The sequence below is a fragment of the Schistocerca gregaria genome, chromosome 1 (assembly GCF_023897955.1).
Source record: "Schistocerca gregaria isolate iqSchGreg1 chromosome 1, iqSchGreg1.2, whole genome shotgun sequence".
Classification (NCBI taxonomy): domain Eukaryota; kingdom Metazoa; phylum Arthropoda; class Insecta; order Orthoptera; family Acrididae; genus Schistocerca; species Schistocerca gregaria.
The window spans coordinates 684,210,069-684,233,677 of NC_064920.1; the positions used below are offsets into that span (position 1 = coordinate 684,210,069).

At 42.5% G+C, this 23,609-nt stretch overlaps 1 protein-coding gene across 45 annotated transcripts in view; it reads right to left on the reverse strand.

Annotated features, from left to right (window-relative positions):
* The window catches only part of LOC126363857 (serine/threonine-protein kinase MARK2-like), a 284,053-nt gene that overhangs the window by 234,287 nt on the left and 26,157 nt on the right, over positions 1-23,609 (reverse strand). For 9 of the 45 annotated variants that reach the window (XM_050008014.1, XM_050008013.1, XM_050008004.1 and 6 more), the window contains exon 1: positions 1,718-2,245. The exons of 27 other annotated variants lie outside the window; for them this stretch is intronic. In XM_050008014.1, coding sequence (XP_049863971.1) covers positions 1,718-2,056 — 339 coding nt within the window. In that variant the 5' untranslated portion in view covers positions 2,057-2,245. Of the gene's footprint in view, positions 1-1,717; positions 2,246-23,609 lie in introns of those variants that run through there. 9 more of the 45 variants (XM_050008016.1, XM_050008015.1, XM_050008007.1 and 6 more) reach the window with 1 other exon arrangement.

The following is a 23,609-nucleotide window of genomic DNA, read 5'->3' on the forward strand; positions in this document are numbered from 1 at the left end:
TATTTCTAATAGGTACACCATTTACTGAGATGAAGCGCTGGAGCGGGCCTGGGCGAGCTGTGGCTGTGAAGGCCTGTTGCAAATACGGTGACTGTGATGCTGGTGCTATAACGGAATAACGTCGTCATTTTAACCTTAGTCTGATAAATCAGCCTAATCTAAAGGCCGTAAATTCAACTTTATACCTACGAATTACAGGTACGAACAATTTAAATTGGAAAGAACACACTGAAAATGCTGTGACGAAGGCAAACCAAAGACTGTGTTTTATTGGCAGAACACTTAGTAAATGTAACAGATCTACTAAAGAGACTGCCTACACTACGCTTGTCCATCTTCTTTTGGAGTACTGCTAAGCGGTCTGGGTTCCTTACCGAATAGAATTTACAGAGTACAGCAAAAATTTCAAAGAGCACCAGCACGTTTCGTATTATCACGAAATAGGGGAGAGCGAAAACATCGTTTAGTACGGAAAAAATATTCAAATCCCCTCAGTTTCGCATTAAAAGTTTTCTCTGTATTTACTTCATGCTGACACTTAACCACCAGACTCATTTCTATAGTTTTAATTATCTTGTAAATAGTAGTTTCAGTACGTGTGCCAATTATCTGTAACCTATTTCCGGAATGACATTTAACTGCGCCATTTTCTAAGAAGTTGTTACGAATTACTTTTCTGTCACATATTAAGCTTTCACGCACTGAAACGTCCGAAGTTCGTGAAAGTATAAAGTGTGAATTCATTTCTCTCGCAAACAATTGTCAGAGTGGGTAAACATAAAAAGAGACCAGTGCCTCCCACGCAGCCCTCCAGTGATCTTCGAAAACGCTAAAAATAACTAGCAGGTGGCGAGTATTTCCAAGTCATAACGCTGTCTCGTTTCTTTGTCTCTTGCGTTCTACGTGCATTTCAGGAAGCAAGTGCTGCGTCAAGTAAAGACCAGCTCTTTAAATGACATGGAGTGCACTAAACCAAGAAACACAAAAACTGAGTATTACAAAGAATACAAGGCCGCTGGAAGGCTACAATATAATCATTCAACTAGTGTCTATAGCCAAGGCCCAGTAGATGCCAACACTACCGAAACTTTTAGTTCAGTAAATAAAATCACAGTGTAACTTCCTGACAGTCAAACCTTTCTTAAAATATTTATAAGCTTCCAAGTACAAAATGCCCCCCCCCCCCCTCCCACACACACACACATTCGCTCACTGATACAACCTTCTCCAATTTAACATACCCCCGGATTTTATTTCATTTAAGACTGCGATACTAAGAAAGTACATCCAAAGAATTTTCTTGTTCCGTATGGGGAAAGGGTTCCGACAAAAGCAATCTACAGGGGATATGGTTGACAGTAGACAAATGGTGACTCACTCGACAAACAATTGTGCTCCGCCAACGTCAGGGAACAAAGACAACTGATAGCTACAAGTAAAATAAAAGTTATAGATGGTGTATTAGCAACACAAGTCTTATCGCTTTTGTGGTGGTTTGTCACAAAGGCCGTTTCGCGCTGTTAAACGTCAGCCTAATTCTGATTCAGACAACTACGAAGAAGTTGTCGCGAACTGATTCATTCGGCAGCAGTGCGTGTTTTAATGTAACTATTTTTAAAAATAAATGTACCTTCTCCGCATTCCTAGTAGTGAAAATTAATATAGTACATCTTGTTGATGACAACCAATGTGTATAAAAATGCGGCGATTGTATAACCTGATGCTGATGATGTGGATGATGAGCAGACGAAGATCGCGGGCGGCTGCGAGCTTGCAGTGCGGCATGGTGGTGATGTTCTGCTCGCATGCTGCTGGCGCGGTTCCTATGATGCTGCTGTTGGTGTTGCTGCTCTGGCTGATTGTGATGGTGGTGGTTGTTACGCTGCCTTTTGCTCGCTCTGCTACCTCCCACAGCCGAAACAGCGTTATTTGATATCACTACCGTAGTCGAAAGTGCTGCGTTGCGTGAGGACGATGATCTTTTACTGCCGCTGCGGCGGAACAAGCGCAGCATCTGATTCTTGAGGGTGGCGGCGAGTGGCATTTCAGTGTGCATGCCTTGGTTTCAGACACGTATCTTAGGCGCAAAGACGCGCACACACACGCACCACACACACACACACACACCACGAACATACGCAACCCACTACTGAGCGAGTGCACAGATTGCCTCTAGTGCACCATGCTGCTCAGCCCGACACTACCAGAGAAAGTGTGTTAGCCGCTTCGCCGTCACGGCCCCTTGTCTGACAGAAGCTTCTGCTGGTTCCGCTATTGGCCGCGAGGTAGCACACCTTTCTTGGGTGCGTCGCTTGCTGCAGCGCTCTAAGTTAATTCCGAGCAGTCACACGTTTCGAAGTGTGAACTGGGTGACGTACTTCTTTTAGTTTAAAATTATTTGTGCGAATTCCATGAGACAATACAGAAATCTACTAAGCGCAACCTAAAATGGAAACGAGGTGTTAGTACTTGTGTAAACATAACAAAGAAATATTCACGTTCGCTTCTTGTACAGCCACATGTTCATTAGTGAAGCTTGATTCACGTGACACATATTTGTTCCAAAAGAATTGCTACTCTCAACGCTTGGCAGAGTATAGGTTACTGTATAGCCACAACAATTAACTGCAGCGAATACCAGAATTTAAGATTGCCAATAAAATGACTAACCTGGGTGAAATTTTTTGTAAGATGCAGCAAGGTGAGCACACTCAATTGAGAAATTAAAATTGAAAATGGTTATCACATAAATTTGGTTATTTTTTAAACGTATGGATATCTGGGGCAAAACTGGCTTAGTTTACAAGAAAAAAAAGTATGCTTACAACATACTCAACATCTGGCATCTTACATTCATTAAACACAGTTGTGATGGTTCATAAAATACTGAAGCTTTTTTTTAATAAGGGAGAGATGAGATCTGAGTATACAAATGTTGGCAAACAGAGGTTCACACTAGGTGCAGGCCCATGATCTGAACTCTCAAGATACCAAAAAGACTGAAGTGTGCAGATCAATTACTTGTGGATGCAAATAGCATTTCTTTTCTCCTGTGAATGGCCGTATGTTGCGTTTTAAGCTGAACCATTACTGCAATATGCAAGTTGGAAATCAATTTTAAAAATCAAAGAAAAGGCTAAATTAAGCAAAAAATAACATTGAAATTTGTCATCAGGTAAAATGATTTTTTCTTGTTCCTATGTACAGAGCAACAAAAGGAAGCTAATGAGATTTGACAATTCACGTGCATACAGACTCTCAGGTGGTGCACTTCGTTTTGCAGAGACTATTGTCAAACCGAGTATGGTTTGTTACACAAGTGACATAATGCCACACTGTACACAAAATTCGATTCCAATGGTGGCACCTGGATCAAACATCCGGCTATTATGCGAATCATATTTTAAGCAGCTATCCTGACCTATTTCACTGCAGGGAGAGGTCAGCTATAGCCTTGGACAGCACATTCCCCAGATGTTTCACCCACTGAAAATGTTCTATCATGGATAGCTGAGGGACTGGCGTGTCATCACTTGCCAATCATTACAACTAACTGCGGCTTGGAGCAGAAGTAGCAAGGAATGACATATCCATATACTTCATCCAAGCTCAGTTTGCTTTGATCCTCAGCCATGTTAAATACACTGTCGCTGGAAAGCGTTGGCAGTTATGTGTAATAAATTTTGCACCCTGTTCAACCAAAAATATAATCTTGTGATCATACTATTCTGTATACTCACAATATGTAAAATCACATTATTTGCTATCGTTCCTGGTGTCGCAAGCAGTGTAATAAAGTATTCCACTACATTAATTATATATAAACAATCTTTATGTCAAGATTTATTCTGAAGCTAGTAAGGAACTTCTCATACTTTCCACAGTGTCTCTTAAGTGGAAATTTAACAGATGCTCAATGAGATTATCACAAGATCTAGGCCATCTTTCGAAATAATGCTAGCCACTGACACCAACGAAGTGTTACAGAACCTAACTAATATGGTTGCCCCAAAATCTTAGGAACTGTCATGTGGCTAACAAGATCTATATATAAATAGTAAAACTTGGCTTTCCAACTGTAGCATATTGTATGTGTTAATAAATTTACTTCAATAATTTTTGACCAAATACAAGATTCGTAAACATTGACCAGAATTAGACTATTCAATGACAACTATCATAGCACGAAGGTCTGAAGTGGAATATAATGATTTTACTTATAGTTTTTAACAGTGTTTCTGCAGAACCTTACACTGCTAGAAAAGTATTCTGGCAAAATATTGATTTAGGTGGAAAAACCAGGAAGATATACACTACCAAAACATATTTGAAAGAGTACATTTTATGTACCTCAAACTTTGTATCGTTGGGGTTCACCAGTCATGTAAAATTTTGTAAAAGACATAGTCACCTTTGTAATGTGATCTACTTTCACTATTACAATTTTGCCCTATACCCACATCAAATGGTGTACCTGTGCATGTCAGAAAATTATTACATTTTGGCATGTGCTAAAGCACATTTATTGCCACTTGATAACCTCCAATCGTGCAAATAAATAATTTTTTAGTCAAAGGTGACTATGATGTCTTTACAAAATACAACAAGCTGTTAGCTGCCATCCCCAGCTTTGGTTACATTAAGTAAACCGTGATTAATCCAGGCAATTGTTGTTATGTTACAAAACACCTATTCTCTCATGATATTTACAGTCAACAAAAAGCAATTACAGAATGAGATTTTCACTCTGCAGCAGAGTGTGCATTGATATAAAACTTCCTGGCAGATTAAAACTGTGCACCGGACCGAGACTCGAACTCGGGACCTTTGCCTTTCGCAGGCAAGTGCTCTACGAACTGAGCAACCCAAGCACGACTCATGCCCCATCCTCACACAGTTTTAATCTGCCAGGAAGTTTCATAACAGGCAATTATTTGAGAGGAATAGTTACGAACATTAAGTGACTCCAAAACAGAGGACACATCTACAAACCTACATTCATACATCTACATCCATACTCCGCAAGCCACCTGACGGTGTGTGGCGGAGGGTACCCTGAGTACCTCTATCGGTTCTCCCTTCTATTCCAGTCTCGTATTGTACGTGGAAAGGAGGATTGTCGGTATGCTTCTGTGTGAGCTCTAATCTCTCTGATTTTATCCTCATGGTCTCTTCGCAAGATATACATAGGAGGGAGCAATATACTGCTTGACTCTTCGGTGAAGGTATGTTCTCAAAACTTTAACAAAAGCCCGTACCGAGCTACTGAGCGTCCCTCCTGCAGAGTCTTCCACTGGAGTTTATCTATCATCTCCGTAACGCTTTCGCGATTACTAAATGATCCTGTAACGAAGCGCGCTGCTCTCCGTTGGATCTTCTCTGTCTCTTCCATCAACCCTATCTGGTACGGATCCCACAATGCTGAGCAGTATTCAAGCAGTGGGCGAACAAGCGTACTGTAACCTACTTCCTTTCTTGTCGGATTGCATTTCCTTAGGATTCTTCCAATGAATCTCAGTCTGGCATCTGCTTTACCGACGATCAACTTTATATGATCATTCCATTTTAAATCACTCCTAATGCGTACTCCCAGATAATTTATGGAATTAACTGCTTCCAGTTGCTGACCTATTTTGTAGCTAAATGATAAGGGACCTATCTTTCTATGTATTCGCATCACATTGCACTTGTCTACATTGAGATTCAATTGCCATTTCGTGCACCATGCGTCAATTCGCTGCAGATCCTCCTGCATTTCAGTACAATTTTCCATTGTTGCAACCTCTCGATACACCACAGCATCATCTGCAAAAAGCCTCAGTGAACTTCCGATGTCATCCACCAGGTCATTTATGTATATTGTGAATAGCAACGGTCCTATGACTCTCCCCTGCGGCACACCTGAAATCACTCTTACTTCGGAAGACTTCTCTCCATTGAGAATGACATGCTGCGTTCTGTTATCTAGGAACTCCTCAATCCAATCACACAATTGATCTGATAGTCCGTATGCTGTTACTTTGTTCATTAAACGACTGTGGGGAACTGTGTCAAACGCCTTGCGAAAGTCAAGAAACAAGACATCTATCTGTGAACCCGTGTCTATGGCCCTCTGAGTCTCGTGGACGAATAGCGCGAGCTGGGTTTCACACGACCGTCTTTTTCGAAACCCATGCTGATTCCTACAGAGTAGATTTCTAGTCTCCAGAAAAGTCATTATACTCTAACATAATACGTGTTCCAAAATTCTACAACTGATCGACGTTAGAGATATAGGTCTATAGTTCTGCACATCTGTTCAACGTCCCTTCTTGAAAACGGGGATGACCTGTGCCCTTTTCCAATCCTTTGGAACACTATGCTCTTCTAGAGACCTACGGTACACCGCTGCAAGAAGGGGGGGGGGGGGGCACGTTCCTTCATGTACTCTGTGTAAAATCGAACTGGTATCCCATCAGGACCAGCGGCCTTTCCTCTTTTGAGCGATTTTAATTGTTTCTCTATCCCTCTGTCGTCTATTTCGATATCTACCATTTTGTCAACTGTGCGACAATCTAGAGAAGGAAGCACAGTGCAGTCTTCCTCTGTGAAACAGCTTTGGAAGAAGACATTTAGTATTTCGGCCTTTAGTCTGTCATCCTCTGTTTCAGTACCATTTTGGTCACAGAGTGTCTGGACATTTTGTTTTGATCCACCTACCACTTTGACATAGGACCAAAATTTCTTAGGATTTTCTGCCAAGTCAGTACATAGAACTTTACTTTCGAATTCATTGAAAGCCTCTCGCATAGCCCTCCTCACACTACATTTCGCTTCACGTAATTTTTGTTTGTCTGCAAGGCTTTGGCTATGTTTATGTTTGCTGTGAAGTTCCCTTTGCTTCCACAGCAGTTTTCTAACTCGGTTGTTGTACCACGGTGGCTCTTTTCCATCTCTTACGATCTTGCTTGGCACATACTCATCTAACGCATATTGTACGATGGTTTTGAACTTTGTCCACTGATCCTCAACACTATTTGTACTTGAGACAAAACTTTTGTGTTGAGCCGTCAGGTACTCTGTAATCTGCTTTTTGTCACTTTTGCTAAACAGAAAAATCTTCCTACCTTTTTTAATATTTCTATTTACGGCTGAAATCATCGATGCAGTAACCGCTTTATGATCGCTGATTCCCTGTTCTGCATTAACTGATTCAAATAGTTCGGGTCTGTTTGTCACCAGAAGGTCTAATATGTTATCGCCACGAGTCGGTTCTCTGTTTAACTGCTCAAGGTAGTTTTCAGATAAAGCACTTAAAAATATTTCACTGGATTCTTTATCCCTGCCACCCGTTACGAACGTTTGAGTCTCCCAGTCTATATCCGGCAAATTAAAATCTCCACCCAGAACTATAACATGGTGGGGAAATCTACTCGAAATATTTTCCAAATTATTCTTCAGGTGCTGAGCCACAACAGCTGCTGAGCCCGGGGGCCTATAGAGACATCCAATTACCATGTCTGAGCCTGCTTTAACCGTGACCTTCACCCAAATCATTTCACAATTCGAATCTCCGTCAATTTCCTTCGATTACTATCGCACTTCTTATCGCTATAAACACACCTCCCCCTTCACTGTCCAGCCTGTCTCTGCGGTATACATTCCAATCTGAGTTTAGGATTTCATTACTGTTTACATGTGGTTTCAGCCAACTTTCTGTCGCTAGTACTATATGGGTGTTGTGACCGTTTATTAATGAGAGCAGTTCTGGGACCTTCCTATAGATGCTCCTGCAGTTTTCTATTAGCACATTAATATTGTTATTCCCTGTTGCATTTTGCCTACTCCTGCCTTGCCGTGTCTCAGGAGGCGTCTTGTCGGGCCTAGGGAGGGAATTCTCTAACCTAAAAAAACCCCATGTGCACTCCACACGTACTCCGCTACCCTCGTAGCCGCTTCCGGCGTATAGTGCACACCTGACCTATTCAGGGGGACCCTGAATTTGTACAGACAGAAACTTATTTTGAAAATGTCGACCGGAACATACTGTTTGGAATTTTGAAGTTTTCAGATACAATACAAGGAGTTATTTTTATTTTGGCAACTTGTACAGAAGCTACACAGGAATTATAAAAGTCATAGGATGTGAAAAAGGAAGGAAAATAAGTGTTTAATGTCTGTCAACAAAAAGTCATTAGAGGCGTTAGCACAAGCTCATATTGTTCTAAGGGTGGGGAAGGAAATTGGCAATGTCCTTTCAAAGGAGCCATCCTGGAATTTGACAGGAGTGATTTCGGTAAATTAAAGAAAATCTAAATCTGGATTACAGGACACAGATTTGAACTATCGTCATTCCAAATGCAAGTCGAGTGTGCTAACCACTGTGCCATCTTGCTCAGTATGGCTGTAACAGGAGACAGTAGTTGATAATGGAGTTTAGCATGTCTGTGGCTTATTCCCATTATATTAATTTGTACAAGCTGCAACCAAAGCAAATAAATTAAGAAAATAAATAAAAACTTGTTGATGGCATTGTGATTATCAAAGACAGCAAAGGACAAGGAAGATCAATTTAACAGAATGGATATCTTAAAAATTCGTTAGATGATATTCATGAACAAACATAAAAAGCGTAATGGAATTTAGTCATACTGAAGGAACTAGACTAGGAAATGAGACAATGTTAATGTAAGAAGAGCTTTGTTATTTCGGCAGCAAAACAGCTGGTAATAGCAAAAGTAGAGAGGATACAAAATGCAGACTGGCAACCCTAGAAAATCACTTCTGAATGAGATACATGTTAACATTAAGCACAAATTTCAAGAATTATGAAGTCTCTTTCTGGAAGTATTTGCTTTGAGTGCAATCTTGAATAGAAGTGTGTATGAAAAATAATACACAGAGCAAAATAAAAACTTTTAAAGAGTAGTGCTACATAAGAATACCGAAAATTAGATGGGTAGATTGAGCAATTAATGAAGACATACTGAATCAAATTGTGGGGAAAGAGATTAACAGCACTATTTTATTAAAAGAAGGGAGCAGCTGATAGAATCCATCCTGTGATATCAAGGAATAGTTAGGTTTACTAAGAAGGCCACATGTGTGCTCACCTGTGGGAGATACGGATCGTGTAGAGGGAAGACTAAAATACCTGTTGAAAACAAATTTTTGTAATTACCTTGACTGATATGAAATTAATGTCGTGGCATAAGAGGTAACAGTAGGTACAGATTTTAATTGTTGCTTGTGTTTACTTTGTTACCTACTGAATCACACCTCCTTCAAAAGCAACAATGGGTGCAAGAGCCAAACTGTTGTTTTGTTATTGTTCTAAATTTCTCTTTTTCAGTTTTGATTGAGACATTATACAAGCAGTTAGTAATATGCCAAAAATTCAGTGTTTCTTTACACAGTTAACTACAAAATTACATTGAAAATGAAATTTGCATGTAGCTAGAGCCACCCATCGGGAAACCAATAGCTTGGTGCTAGTGTTTTAGCATTCTGCCCTACTGACCACTCAGCCATGGAGGCAGATTAATACTTTCAGATAAAAAGTAATTCCTACTGACTGTAAATGTATGTGCAAAATGTGTGCGCAGTCAATGAACTACGGTTGGTTGGTTTGTGGGATTAAAGGGTACTATGGTCATCGGTCCCTTGTTCCATAAAAACTAAAACCAGCCGAAGAGAATAAAAAACGAACAACAGGAAAGACAGCAGACGAAACAGGACATGAAATACTCTGACAGAGACCAGACAAAACTAATTAAAACACATCGTGTGACGGTGGTTGGCCGACCGTAGAGAAAAAGAGGAAAAGCCAACCACCAAGAACACTTTAAAAACTCAGTTTAAAATCAGAGGCTAAAAGCCAGAATCAACACTAAAAAACTCAGATTAAAGGATAAAAAACCCCTGCCCGAATAAAACACAAAACCAAGTCCACCATGGCAGAGTCATCTGATAAAAGAGCAGAGAGCGTGTCAGGCATTGCAAAAGTCTGCCTGAGCACGGTTAAAAGGGCACACTCCGACAGAATATGGACCACTGTCAAGGACGCTCCACAACGACAAAGAGGGGGATCCTCACGACACAGTAAATAACTGTGCGTGAGTCGGGTGTGGCCAATGCGGAGCTGACAAAGAACGACTGAGTCCCTGGGGTTGGCTCGCATGGACAACCGCCACAGTCATCGTGTCCTTGACGGCACGGAGTTTGTTAGGGGTGGTCAGACTGCACCATTCAGCATCCCAAAACGAGAGAACTTTGCGGCGTAAGACTGCCCGCAAATCAGCCGCCAGGAGGCCAATCTCCAGAAATGGCGCACTGGTGGCCTCTTTCGCCAGGCGGTCAACAGTTTCATTGCCGGGTATACCAACATGGCCTGGGGTCCAAACAAAGACCACAGACCTGCCGCTACAGGCGAGAGTATGCAGGGACTCCTGGATAGCCATCACCAGATGAGAACGAGGGAAACACTGGTCGAGAGCTCGTAAACCGCTCAGGGAATCGCTACAGGTAACGAAGGACTCACCTGAGCAGGAGCGGATATACTCTAGGGCACGAAAGATGGCGACCAGCTCAGCAGTGTAAACACTGCAGCCAGCCGGCAACGAACGTTGTTCAGAATGGTTCCCTAGAGTTAGAGCATAACCGACACGACCAGCAACCATCAAACCGTCGGTGTAGACAACGCCAGAGCCCTGATACGTGGCCAGGATGGAATAAAAGCGGCGTCGGATGGCCTCCGGAGGGATTGAGTACTTCGGGCCATGTGCCAAGTCGAGCCGAAGGCAAGGGCGAGGCACACACCACGGGGGTGTACGCAGAGGGGCTCGGAAAGGAGGTGGAACAGGGAAACACCCAAGCCAGGAAAGAAGCTGTTTGACACGTACGGTGATCGGACAACCCAACCAGGGCCGACGTTCTGGCAGATGAACGCTGACTGCGGGAAGAGGACACAATAATTTGGATGCCCGGGCAAGCTAAAAACATGGGCAGCATAAGCAGCCAGTAATTGTTAGCGTCGTAACCGTAGTGGAGGGACACCTGCCTCCACAAGTATGCTGTCCACAGGGCTGGTTCGGAAGGCACCAGTGGCAAGGCATATCCCGCTGTGGAGAATTGGGTCCAACACCCGCAACGCAGATGGGGATGCTGAGCCATAAGCCAAACTCCCGTAGTCCAGACGGGACAAACTGCTCCATTCAGTGAGAGCGCAGGGACACTGACAGGGGTCCGATAGCCATAGAGACGGTGAATCTTGGCCCAGACCTGCGATGGAGTGACATGGAGGCCAATGGTGGACACATACCTCTCCCAACACTCCTGCTTGCGTTGGCGGATAATGCAGCGGGCTCGCGCCCTCAGCCGTTTGAAGGCGATAAGGTGGTCGATTGAGGGATGTCGCTTGTGACGCTGGAGCGCCCGCCGGCGAGCTTTAATCGCTTCAGCAATCTCAGGCGACCACCAAGGCACAGTCCGCCGCCGAAGGGACCCAGAATAACGGGCAATAGCAGATTCGGCGGCAGTAACGATGCCGGTGGTGACCGATTGAACCACTGCATCAATGGCATCGTTAGAGAGAGGCTCAATAGCGGCAGTGGAGGAGAACAAGTCCCAGTCAGCCTGATTCATAGCCCATCTGCTAGGGCGCCCAGAAGACTGACTCTGTGGCAGTGACAGAAAGAGCGGAAAGTGGTCACTACCACACAGGTCGTCATGCACTCTCCATTGGACAGACGGTAAGAGACTAGGGCTACAGATGGAAAGGTCAATGGCGGAGTATGTGCCATGCGCCACACTGAAGTGTGTGAAGGCACCATCATTTAAGATCAAGAGATCGAGCTGCGGCAATAAATGCTCAACGATGGCGCCTCGACCTGTTGCCACTGACCCACCCCACAGATGGTTATGGGCGTTAAAGTCGCCCAGTAACAGGAAAGGTGGAGGCAATTGAGCTATGAGAGCAGCCAGGACATGCTGCGCGACATCACCATCCGGTGGAAGGTAAAGACTACAGACGGTAACAGCCTGTGGCGTCCACACCCGAACAGCGACAGCCTCTAAAGGTGTGTGGAGAGGTACAGACTCGCTGTGAAGAGAGTTCAGGACATAGATGCAGACGCCACCAGACACCCTTTCATAAGCTGTCCGGTTCTTATAATAACCCCGATAGCCACGGAGGGCGGGGGTTCGCATTGCCGGAAACCAAGTTTCCTGAAGAGCAATGGGTGAAGGCTGATAAGTTGGTGGAGCTCAGGTAGATGGTGGAAGAAACTGCTGCAGTTCCATTGGAGGATGGTGTTGTCCATGGCTGAGAAAGGCTTGACGGGACTGGGAAGGGTGATTACGCCGCTGGGTCACCTGCTGCCTCCGATTTAGCACCTGTGATAGTGCTTTCCATGGCGTCTGATGGACCGGCGAGATCGAGGTCCTCAGCGGATGCCAGAATCTCCACCGCATCCTCAGACGCAGAGCTGGAAGGTTGCGATGGGATGGCTGCCACCGCGAGTTCCTTGGGCTGAGAGCTCTTCTTGGGTTTCTCACGCCGTTCCTTGGGCCGCACCAGCTGGGAGGGCTTCACCGATTCAGTCTCCGGGACGGAGGATGATCATGAAGCCCTACGACCAGCTGATTGCGGGCACCTACGCCATTGTCGGTCGTCAGGCTTCTCGCTGGCGGAAACCTGTGAAGGGAGGGACCCAAGGGACCCCTTGCGAGCGTGAGAAGCCGAAGAAGTTGGACACTTCTCCGGCTTAGAAGTGGGGACGGATGTCCCTGATGGGTGGGATGGTGTTGCTCCTGAGGTACGTGGCGCAGGAGCAACCCGGTGGGTAGAGTCCCCCACTGGTGTGGGGGCAGGAGGAGTTTTACTACTCGTCGATCCGGCCACAATTGGAGAAACAGACGGGGCTAGCACAGGTGTTGTAGCAGCAGCATAGGAAAATGTTATTCTCACAGGATGGAGTCGGTCGTATTTCCTCTTGGCCTCAGTATAGGTTAGTTGGTCCATTTGATTTTACGCTCTTTCTGGAAAATTCGGCAGTCTGGCGAGCAAGGTAAATGGTGCTCCCCGCAGTTGACACAGATGGGAGGCGGGGCACATGGAGTATTGGGATGTGATGGGCGTCCGCAATCTCGGCATGTGAGGCTGGAAGTGCAGCGAGAAGACATATGGCCGAAATTCCAGCACTTAAAGCACCGCATCGGGGGAGGGATATAGGGCTTAACGTCACATCGGTAGACCATCACCTTGACTTTTTCTGGTAATGTATCCCCTACGAAGGCCAAGATGAAGGCACCGGTAGCAATCTGATTTTCCTTCGGACCCCGATGAACGCGCCGGACGAAATGTACACCTCGGTGCTCTAAATTGACACGCAGCTCTTCATCAGACTGCAAAAGAAGATCCCTATGGTAAATAACTCCCTGGACCATATTTAAACTCTTATGGGGTGTGATCGTAACGGCAACATCCCCCAACTTGTCACAAGCGAGTAACCGTCGTGACTGGGCAGAGGATGCCGTTTGTATCAGGACTGACCTAGAGCGCATTTTTGACAAGCCCTCCACCGCCCCAAACTTGTCCTCTAAATGCTCGACGAAGAACTGAGGCTTTGTGGAGAAAAAAGACTCCCCATCAACCCTCATACAAACTAAGAAGCGGGGCGAATAACTGCTACTGCTATCCTGAGACTTATGTTCCTCCCACGGTGTGGCCAGGGAGGGGAAAGTTTTCGGATCGTACTTCTGAGCATTAAACTGAGCCCGAGAACGCTTGGAGACTGCTGGTGGCTGGCCACCAGCGAGAGACGATGTACCACGCTTCATTGCGGGTCATCCGCCCTGATGCCACCTACTCCGACCAAGGGCCCTCCCCACGGGTGCCACCCAGCCACGGGAAGAGCCACCTGGCAGGATGGCCGTTGCCGGGAGTCCCGATACCCCAAGAGGATAGGCATCTACTCCTTGGCATACATGGGGAGTTAACGGCGCAGGCATCAGTAGAGCGATCCCTGTGTTGTCAGGGGGCTACAACCAACAGGGTACATGGCAGCCCCACCACAACGGACTGGCTACCTTGCTGGATGTTAGGTAACATGTGGTCCATGATCGCCGTCGGTGCAGAAAGAGGCACTGCACAGTGCAAGGTGTTATCTGCACGCAGAAAAAGAGTCATGCCCAAGAGATGGAGAGCAGACAGGACTGCAGTTAAACGGTGTATAAGCTGGCGAAAGGTCTGATCGCAAGATGGACACAATGCACCAAGTAAGGCGCCCTTTCCCCAATCGGCTCGCTCTTCGGAAAATTTTGAGAGATGGAGGTCAAACCCAACAGGGGAACCATCAAATAAGGCTGAAAAGTTTGAGACTCCTTTTAGTCGCCTCTTACTACAGGCAGGAATACCGCAGGCCTATTCTAACCCCCGAACCCGCAGGGGAAATGAACTACGAAATGAAATATTTCATTTCTCAACAAATCCGTACAACCAGACACAAAAACGCACTTCTAGGACTATTGGGAAGGTTATTTCTTTGCTTCAAACAGCAGTTTGTACCCAACTTACGTAAAGCTTATATTCGTGCTGGAATCCCTTGTGGAAACTACAGAATCCTACATTAAGACAGTTTCTAGAAAAGTATGTGCACAAGATTGTGCAAAGTTTGCCACTATATTAACGAAGTAAATATTACAATAAAGTAATGAAAATCATTAAAGATAAGAAAAATAAAAATGATCTGAATTTCAACTGATGGGTTAACTGTTTAGAAATAGTAAGGAGACCCCTTGTAACCTCACAACTGCAAAAACCAGCAACACGATTCAGTTTTACGTCAGTTGTGCGCCTTCCAAAAGTGTTTGGGCTTAGATCCAAGGGCAGCAGGGAACTTTTATGAATATAAACTTCACTGCAAGACAAAACAACCAAAAAAGTCAAGGCAGTCTGTTCAAACACACATGTCTTTGCAATTCTGTGAAACAAAAATTTTCTGCTAGGTAACATTCAGTGTTGTTTCACTTCAGCACTTCCACTGTAAAGCATCTGGGGCCTCTTTGGCACACAGACTCCAAGATGGCCGAGATGTTGCTCATCAAGCCAGGTCCACTCTTCACCAGTAGCCTTCCTGAAATCCTCTAATGTATGTGTTGGGGGAGAGGGAGAGGATTCCTGTTGACGAAACATTGAAAGCTTACATTAGTCCTAAGCATGCTTCATCAAGTTCACGTCCATTTATTTTCATTTCCTGGAGGAACATGTTTACGAGGTGAATGTGGTACACCTGTAGTACATTATGTCTTGAATGAAACTTATCACTGACATGTTAACTGTAGTGCTGGACAATAGGTAGGAAAATACTGTTCCAATACTGCACATTCTCTGAAGCATCTTCGATAGTGATGAGCTGCTTTATGCACCTATACACGATAACAGCCTAAAATGTAATTCACCTAATTCCCTATTAAACCTGTGTGACCTGGAACCTGAAAGTCTCCACTAGATGTCCGTGCAGGTCAGAGAATGCTATTCACATCCACAGCACATCCCAAAGTGAACTATCTGTATTCAGGGATATTTCAGTTTTGTAAAATATTTTAACCTATTCAATACACAACAGATCTGACAATGGTATAGGACCTCGTTTGAATTTTCGACTACTAATGTCTGAACTCGGCTTTGAAGCTTTGTTGCGGATTAATAGCTAGACTATGTCATCCTTATTTTGCCTGGGTGGAACTAATAACATATTTTATAGATTATAAATACATAGACCCATCACAACTGTATCTTACTACAACATAGTCTCTCTTATTCTAGATATATTCCACAAATTATAGCTTTGTTATAACAACTCAGAATAAGTTTTGTGAAATTTTCTGCAAAAAATTTTCATAACACAGGGAAATCAAACAGTCTTAAGTTTACCGATCATAAGTACACACTCCCTGTCCTGGTATGCAACAGGGTAGACACGATGACATGTACTACATCAAACAATCCCCAGATGTCACTTCTTGTCCGCTTTGCTGTGAGACTGAGTCAATACCTGTGCATCACCGATAGGAGAAACATGTTGCAGTACACATTTGCGGAACATCTGTTGTTGTTTCAGCAATATTTGAGGTGGCAGAGTTATGTGAGACAGAATGGACAGTGTCTTGAAAGGAGGATATAAGACTAACAACAACAAAAACAATACGAGGATAATGGAATGTAGTCAAAGTAAATTGGGTAATGCTGAGGGAATTTGATTACATAATGAGACAGTTAAAGTCGTAGATGAGTTTCGGTTTGGGGAGCAGAATAACTGATGATGGTCAAAGTAGAGAGGATATAAAATGTAGACTAGCAATGGCAAGGGAAGCGCTTCTGAAGAAGAGAAATATGTTATCATCGAGTATAGATTTAAGTGTCAGGAAGTCCTTTTCGAAAGTATTTGTATGCAGTGTAGCCGTGTATGATAGTGAAACATTGCAAGAAGACAATATCAGCTTTCAAAATGTGGTGCTACAGAAGAATGCTGACGATTAGATGGGTAGATCATGTAACTGATGAGGAGGCACAGAATAGAATTGGGGAGAAAAGGAAATTGGGAAACAGCTTGGCTAGAAGAAGGGATCGTTTGGTAGGACACATTCTGAGGTATCAAGGGATCCTCATTTTAGTACTGGAAGGAAGCACAGAGGGTAAAAAACGTAGAGGGAGATCAAGGCATGAATACACTGAACAGATTTTGAAGAATGTAGGTTGCAGTAGTTACTCAGAGATGATGAAGCTTTCACAGGATAGAGTAGCAAGTAGAGCTGCATCACACCAGTCTTTGGACTGAAGACCCCAGCAACATGAGAAAGAACTATATGTGGCTGTCGCAGTTATTATTACTTAAAGCTTTTTGACTTTGGTGTGATGGTTTCAAAACACACAGGCGGACAGTTCAAAAATCCTTGAGATCACTAAGTTTTGCTTTGTGTAACTCATTAAGCACTTTGAGAATTGGTGTCAAACCATGCAAAAACAACTTTTCTCAACATGTTGTAAGATTTGTGAACAAAAAACTGAAATCAGTTATGGAAATTAAAGTGAACCAGTGACCTGTAGGTGACATTTCATGAGTCATTGCTAAAAAGTCAAAGTATCACGGATACAAATTAAACTTTAGATGATTTGTGGTGATTTCCCTTAAAAATTCATTCCATTCCAAATCACAACAAGGCCTCTTATTGCAAATGGAAGCTAGAAATAGTGAAGCACTTTTGGAAGAAAAGGTGTACCAGAGCATTGGATTGCAAAATTGAAATTTCTAACAGTAGGGAGGCTAAAATGGTTGATGAAATTGCTATGAAAGCCATAGATTTTGATATCATGATATTGTTAATGGAAGAAAAGTGGCTGGTGTAAGGAGGCCTGAAAAAATTCAAATCTTAGCTTCAGCTCCTCCCTCTTGCTCAAAAGAAACGATCATTTCAGAATTCAATGTTTGCGAGTGCATAGTGCAACATGAAAGGAAACTGTTAACAGATAGAGGTATTTTATCAATTCCTAAGCCAAAATGAGGTAAAATGATCACTGTTGAGGTAAAGCCCAAGTGATTTTTACTAAAATTATTAACATACTTAAATGTTATCAGGAGCAAAAGACAAAGTTGGCATTCAGAAGAATGTGTACATGCAAAGAAGAATTATCCTCTGCAGCCTAAGAGAACTACATTATTGTTTTAAATGGTGGAACCCAAACATTAACATTGGTTTTTCTAAATTTTGTTCACTAAGACTTATGTGATGTGTTTTAGCCGTGTTTCTGACAGTCATTCAGTGTGTGTTTGCAGTAGCCACCAAAATATTAAACTGCTTTTGGATGCGGAACATGTTCAATAAACATATAAAGAACTTATAAAACTCCTTGTATGTGACTCGGAAAACTATGACTGCAAGCTTAATAACTGTGACGATTGTCACAGTGATGACAAATCATTAGAGTTTTTGAAAGAAACATTATCTTACAAAGATGCCGATGAACTTGCGTAAGGCCAGACCATCAGATTGAATTTGTAAAGCAATCTGCACTTGTTGACGAATACACTGATTTGTTGTTAACAAAATTACAGGCATTGAAACCACACTTCTATCTGTAAGACAAAGGGCCTGAAAAGTCTGAAAGAACATTTAGCCCCAGAAGAAGCAATTCTGTTAACTGACTTTGCTGAAAACTACAGTTTTGTAAATCAGAATGAAAGGCAGCATTACTGGACAAAAAGCAGCTGTATAATCCACCCCATTTGTGTTATGCGATAAATGAGGAAAATCAATTGATAACAGTTAACCATTGCTTTACAGATGATTTTATGGATCATGATATTGGATTTGTAAATGCTGTTCAGGAAGAAATGGTTAACTTATTGGCTGAACACTACCCATGATCAATAAACTGCATTATTTCACTGCTGGAAGTGCTAATCCACATAAAAATAGAATAAGCTTTAAAAACTCGCTAAACACTACATGCTCAGTTTCAATGACTGCATCACAACCCGTGCAATCTGGATCTTAATGCCAGCAACAACTTTTCTAAACTACATAGATAGGAATTATCCCTGCAACAAGTCCTTCATTCCTGTAATCTTCCTGGCCTTAATCTCTGCTAACTCACTACACTCACACATCTACCTTAACAGTCTCTTCACGTTCTGTCCTGCAATCCCCCCCCCCCCTTACCTGAAGCATGGTCCTCGGCATTATCATTATCATAAGCAGGTGTCGACAGATGTGAAAATTACCGAACTATAAGTTTAATAAGCCATGGCTGCAAGATACTAACACGAATTCTTTACAGACAGATGGAAAAACTGTAGAAGGCGACCTCGAGGAAAATCAGTTCAAATTCCGTAGAAATGTTGGAACACGTGAGGCAATACTGACTCTACGACTTATCTTAGAAAATAGATTAAGGAAAGGCAAACCTACGTTTCTAGCACTTGTAGACTTATAGAAAGCTTTTGACGATGTTGACTGGAATATTCTCTTTCAAATTTTGAAGGTGGCAGGGGTAAAATACAGGGAGCGAAAGCCTGTTTACAACTTGTACAGAAACCAGATGGCAGTTACAAGAGTCGAGGGACATGAAAGGGAAGCAGTGGTTGGGAAGGGAGTGAGACAGCGTCGTAGCCTAGCCCCGATGTTATTCAATCTGTATATTGAGCAAGCAATAAACGAAGCAAAAGAAAAATTTGGAGTAGAAATTAAAATCCTTTGAGAAGAAATAAAAACTTTGAGGTTCGCCAATGACATTGTAATTCTGTCAAACAGCAAATGACTTTGAAGAGCAGTTGAACGGAATGGATAATGTCTTGAAGGGAGGATATAAGATGAACATCAACAAAGGCAAAACGAGAATAATGGAATGTAGCCGAATTAAATTGGGTGATGCTGTGGGAATTAGATTAGAAAATGAGACGCTTAAAGTAGTAAAGGAGTTTTGCTATTTGGGGAGCAAAATAACTGATGAGGGTCGTAGTAAAGAGGATATAAAATGTAGACTGGCAATGGCAAGGAAAGTGTTTCTGAAGAAGAGAAATTTGTTAACATCGAGTAAAGATTTAAATGTCAGGAAGTCATTTCTGAAAGTATTTGTATGGAATGTAGCCATGTATGGAAGTGAAACGTGGACGATAAATAGCTTGGACAACAAGAGAATAGAAGCTTTCGAAATGTAGTGCTACAGAAGAATGCTGAAGATTATATGGATAGTTCACATAACTAATGAGGAGGTATTGAATAAATTTGGGGAGAAGAGAAATTTGTGGCACATGTTGACTAGAAGAAGGGATTGGTTGGTGGGGCATATTCTGAGGCATCAAGGGAACAGTAATTTAGTATTGGAGGGCAGCACGGAGGGTAAAAATCGTAGAGGGAGACCAAGAGATGAATACACCAAACAGATTCAAAAGGATGTAGGTTGCAGTAGGTACTGGGAGATGATGAAGCTTGCACAGGATAAAGTAGCATGGAGCACTGCATCAAACCAGTCTCTGGACTGAGGACTACAACAACAGCTCCACTCAGACCCACAGGCTCCGGTGCCTATGCGACAAATTCTTATCTTGTGCACCTACTGCCTCTCACTCCTGCATTCCTATCCTCCACACTTGCTGCTGCCCCCCCCCCCCCCCCCCCAATCTCTCTTTCCTATACCAATCCCACTCGACACTACCTTCTGCTCGCACAATGTAGTGGCACCGATTTTGTGTGTGTGTGTGTGTGTGTGTGTGTGTGTGTGTGTGTGTGTGTGTGTGTGTGTGTGTGTGTGTGTGTGTCCTCCACCTTGCACAACGGATTCGTCCGAAAGCTAGCAATGTTTTCAATCTCTTTTATATGCCTGTCTACGGCCCAACACCTTCAATTTTGGTATTTGTCTCTTTTCACCTTAATTTACAATTGATAATTCTGATACTTACTTATTACTTCTGCAGTAAATCGGTGTCCAAAGAGGTATAAGTTAAAGTCAGACATTTTACAAAATTTATAAATTTTTACCAAATTGGCTCATCACCTGCTAAAATAAGAGTATATCAGCTGAAGGTAGAGGCTGTTTTAAAGAACCAGTGCCACTTTTAGACCATGCTTCGAACTATTTTTATGTTTTCGTAAGCCCTGTACTGGTGCTATGTTTCAGTAATTGGTAAGACTCTCCTCTCTCATTTTTACTGGCTGTAGTTTAAGGAACTGGGAGTTTGTTATCAGAGAGTTCTTGTGAGAAAAAGGAATGACCATGTAGTGATAACAAGGCCTAGTATTTTTCCAATAAATGCATTTTTTAAAACAGACAGACAATTAAAATCCAGGTTACTTCTATTGTGGCAAAAGTATAGTGTCCAGCAATAAAACCTCCCGCATTTGATGTAGTTGTAATGAAGATATTGATGTGGAGTGTGTTTTATTTGAAAGCGGTGTACGTGTCATTTTCAGTGTGCACAATAGCATGGCTAGATGAACATCATGCATTTGTTGTGGAGGAATTTATTTGTAACAATGGTTCTGTGATTAGTACTCAGTGAGCGTTCCAGACACGATTCGAACTTGACCAACATGATCGTGTCCTCGGTAGAAAAATTATTCAACTGTGAGTGTCAAACTTTAGAAAGACAGGTTCAGCACTGAAAAGAAAACCTACTAGCCATCTTCAGACTGCAACACCGCCAGATAATGTGGCACCTGTAAGAGTGTCTGTGCAACAATCACCAATGCGTTTCACTTAAACTTGCAGCTGCCATGGGATTATCCGATAGGAGTGTACGAAGAATTTTTCATAGAGAATTTCATATGCACACCTTCAAAATGATGGTTACCCGTGAATTAAGTGAAAGAGATTTTGAAACTGTGAGTGAGACAATTCTTCAAAACATTCTACCTGGCACTTTTGTTTATTTCTTCGGATGAGGGCCATTTCCACTTACCAGGAACTGTAAACAAACAATTTCCACAACTGGGCTGCAGAAAACCCTTGTGAAATTCCCAGTGACCACTACACAGCCCTGATGTGACATTTGGTGCACCAAATGTTTTGCGTAGGGACTATTTCTTCGAAGGAGGTGGCCACACAGTAACAGTTAATTCAAATTGTTATCGTCACATGCTAGAGACCTTCCTCCAAACTAGGCTAAACCAGTTTACTGCAGATCATGAAGATCAAGAAGTGTGGTTCCAGCAAGATGGAGCAACATCCCACACCTCTCATCGTTCTATGGAAACGCTACGCGAGTTAGTTCCTGGTCGTTTTGTCTCTCTGCAAGGAGACATCGCATGGGTCTCAAGGTTGCCCGATTTACCGCCGTGAGATTTTTTTCTTTGGGACACTTAAAAGGCTCTAGTGTAAAAACATTGTCCCACGATACTGCAAGCACTCAAAGAGGCTGTTACCCATCAATTGGCAGTGATTTCAAGAGAAATGATAGGAAGACGTATGGAGAACTTTCAAGATAGAAATTGTCAATGTGTCAACAATGGACAACGTCATTTAGCAGACACAATTTTTAAAATAATATAATCCAAAATGGCAAAGAACGTATTTTTTATAAATAAAAATAATTTTTCTCTATCATATTTAGTTTTTCTGTGACAATCTACTAAATTGAGGGTGATTTTATTGCAGGGCCCTGTATACAGAAAAGAGGTTTAGAAGAAAAAATAAAAATGAAGCTAGGAAGGAAGCCCTATCACAATCAATGACAGTTAATATTTAATCTGATAGTATACTAAGTTTCTGCTGGGATTCACGTGTGTGTGTGTGTGTGTGTGTGTGTGTGTGTGTGTGTGTGTGTGTGTGATGACAGGTTTCTGTAGTGGGCTAAAAGTATATCTAGTGTTACTGTATAACCTAATCTTTTTTGAACTCTATTACAAACAAGCTCTACTAGTAAGCTGCAGTTTTATAAGAGTTTAGAGCAATGTAAGTCCTTGGCTGAGGATGGTCAGCGAGGAGTATGTTATGTGTCAAGGTGGTACAGTAGTTTTATACTGGTAGGAAATTGATCAACCTCATATCCACAGATTTTCACTGCATTTGTACTTCTCCCTAATTATGTGCTGAGAGAGCAAAAATATTTCCCGTGGTATTGGTGTATCTGGATCTGTTCATGGAACTGTTACATACTGAATGGGACACAGAATTTTATTCTAATGTGTTCTGGGAGTGGTCGAAGCCTTGTTTCACAAACTGGAAGTGATATGTCCCTATTCCATCTGCAGGGTGACATGTAGGTAGATACTCAACCTACTCCCACTTGAATTTTGTCATTACACTGTGTGACCTTGGAGGTATGAGGCTACACTTGCCTGAATCCCCAAAAACATACCCATCCCAATTGAATAAACTTTAAAATTGGACAAAAACTCGAGAATAGTATTCATTTGCGCAGCAGAATGTAAAAGTCTAGATGAAGACCAGTGGTGGACTGGCATGTTTTGTGCAGCAATGAAATTTATAATCTTAATAGTCAGATATTTGGCCATTCTGAACACTCACTTTGTGGTATGATGGGAATAAAAGAGGTTATATCAGCTGCTGGTTCCGTGCAGTTGGGCAGACATAATGCTTGGAAACCAGAGATGGAGGAACTGTTTTCTCAAGTTTCACCATAACCATAACCTTGGAAATAACAACATACTCAGAACACAAAGACAAATTTTTATGAATCTGATTGATGCCTGTTTCATTCACATAATGAAAATTGTGTTATTAGGTCCCACTCTAGTATCAAACTCAGAAAATGCAACACATTGGCAGAAATGGCCAAATATTTGTGAGAACCAAGATTATATATTTATTTGATGCTTAGTTCACTTGCAGTCGTTTCAGTTGTGCTGTTAGGATGTTGTTGTTGTTGTTTTTTTGTTTTGTTTTGTTTTAGGACACAAAAAGAACTAGGGTCATACACTCCCATGTCAAAACTGTAGAACACAAAGACAAAGAGAGGAGTTAAAAATGGCTACATGTCAATCCCAATCAGTGGAAGAGAAGACTGCTAAAAACAGGGACGTGGATAAAGGTCTAGAAAATTAGACAGAGAGAAATGAAGGTCCAAAACAATGAAATGGCCTTTGCCATATTTCTATGACATAAAATGTAA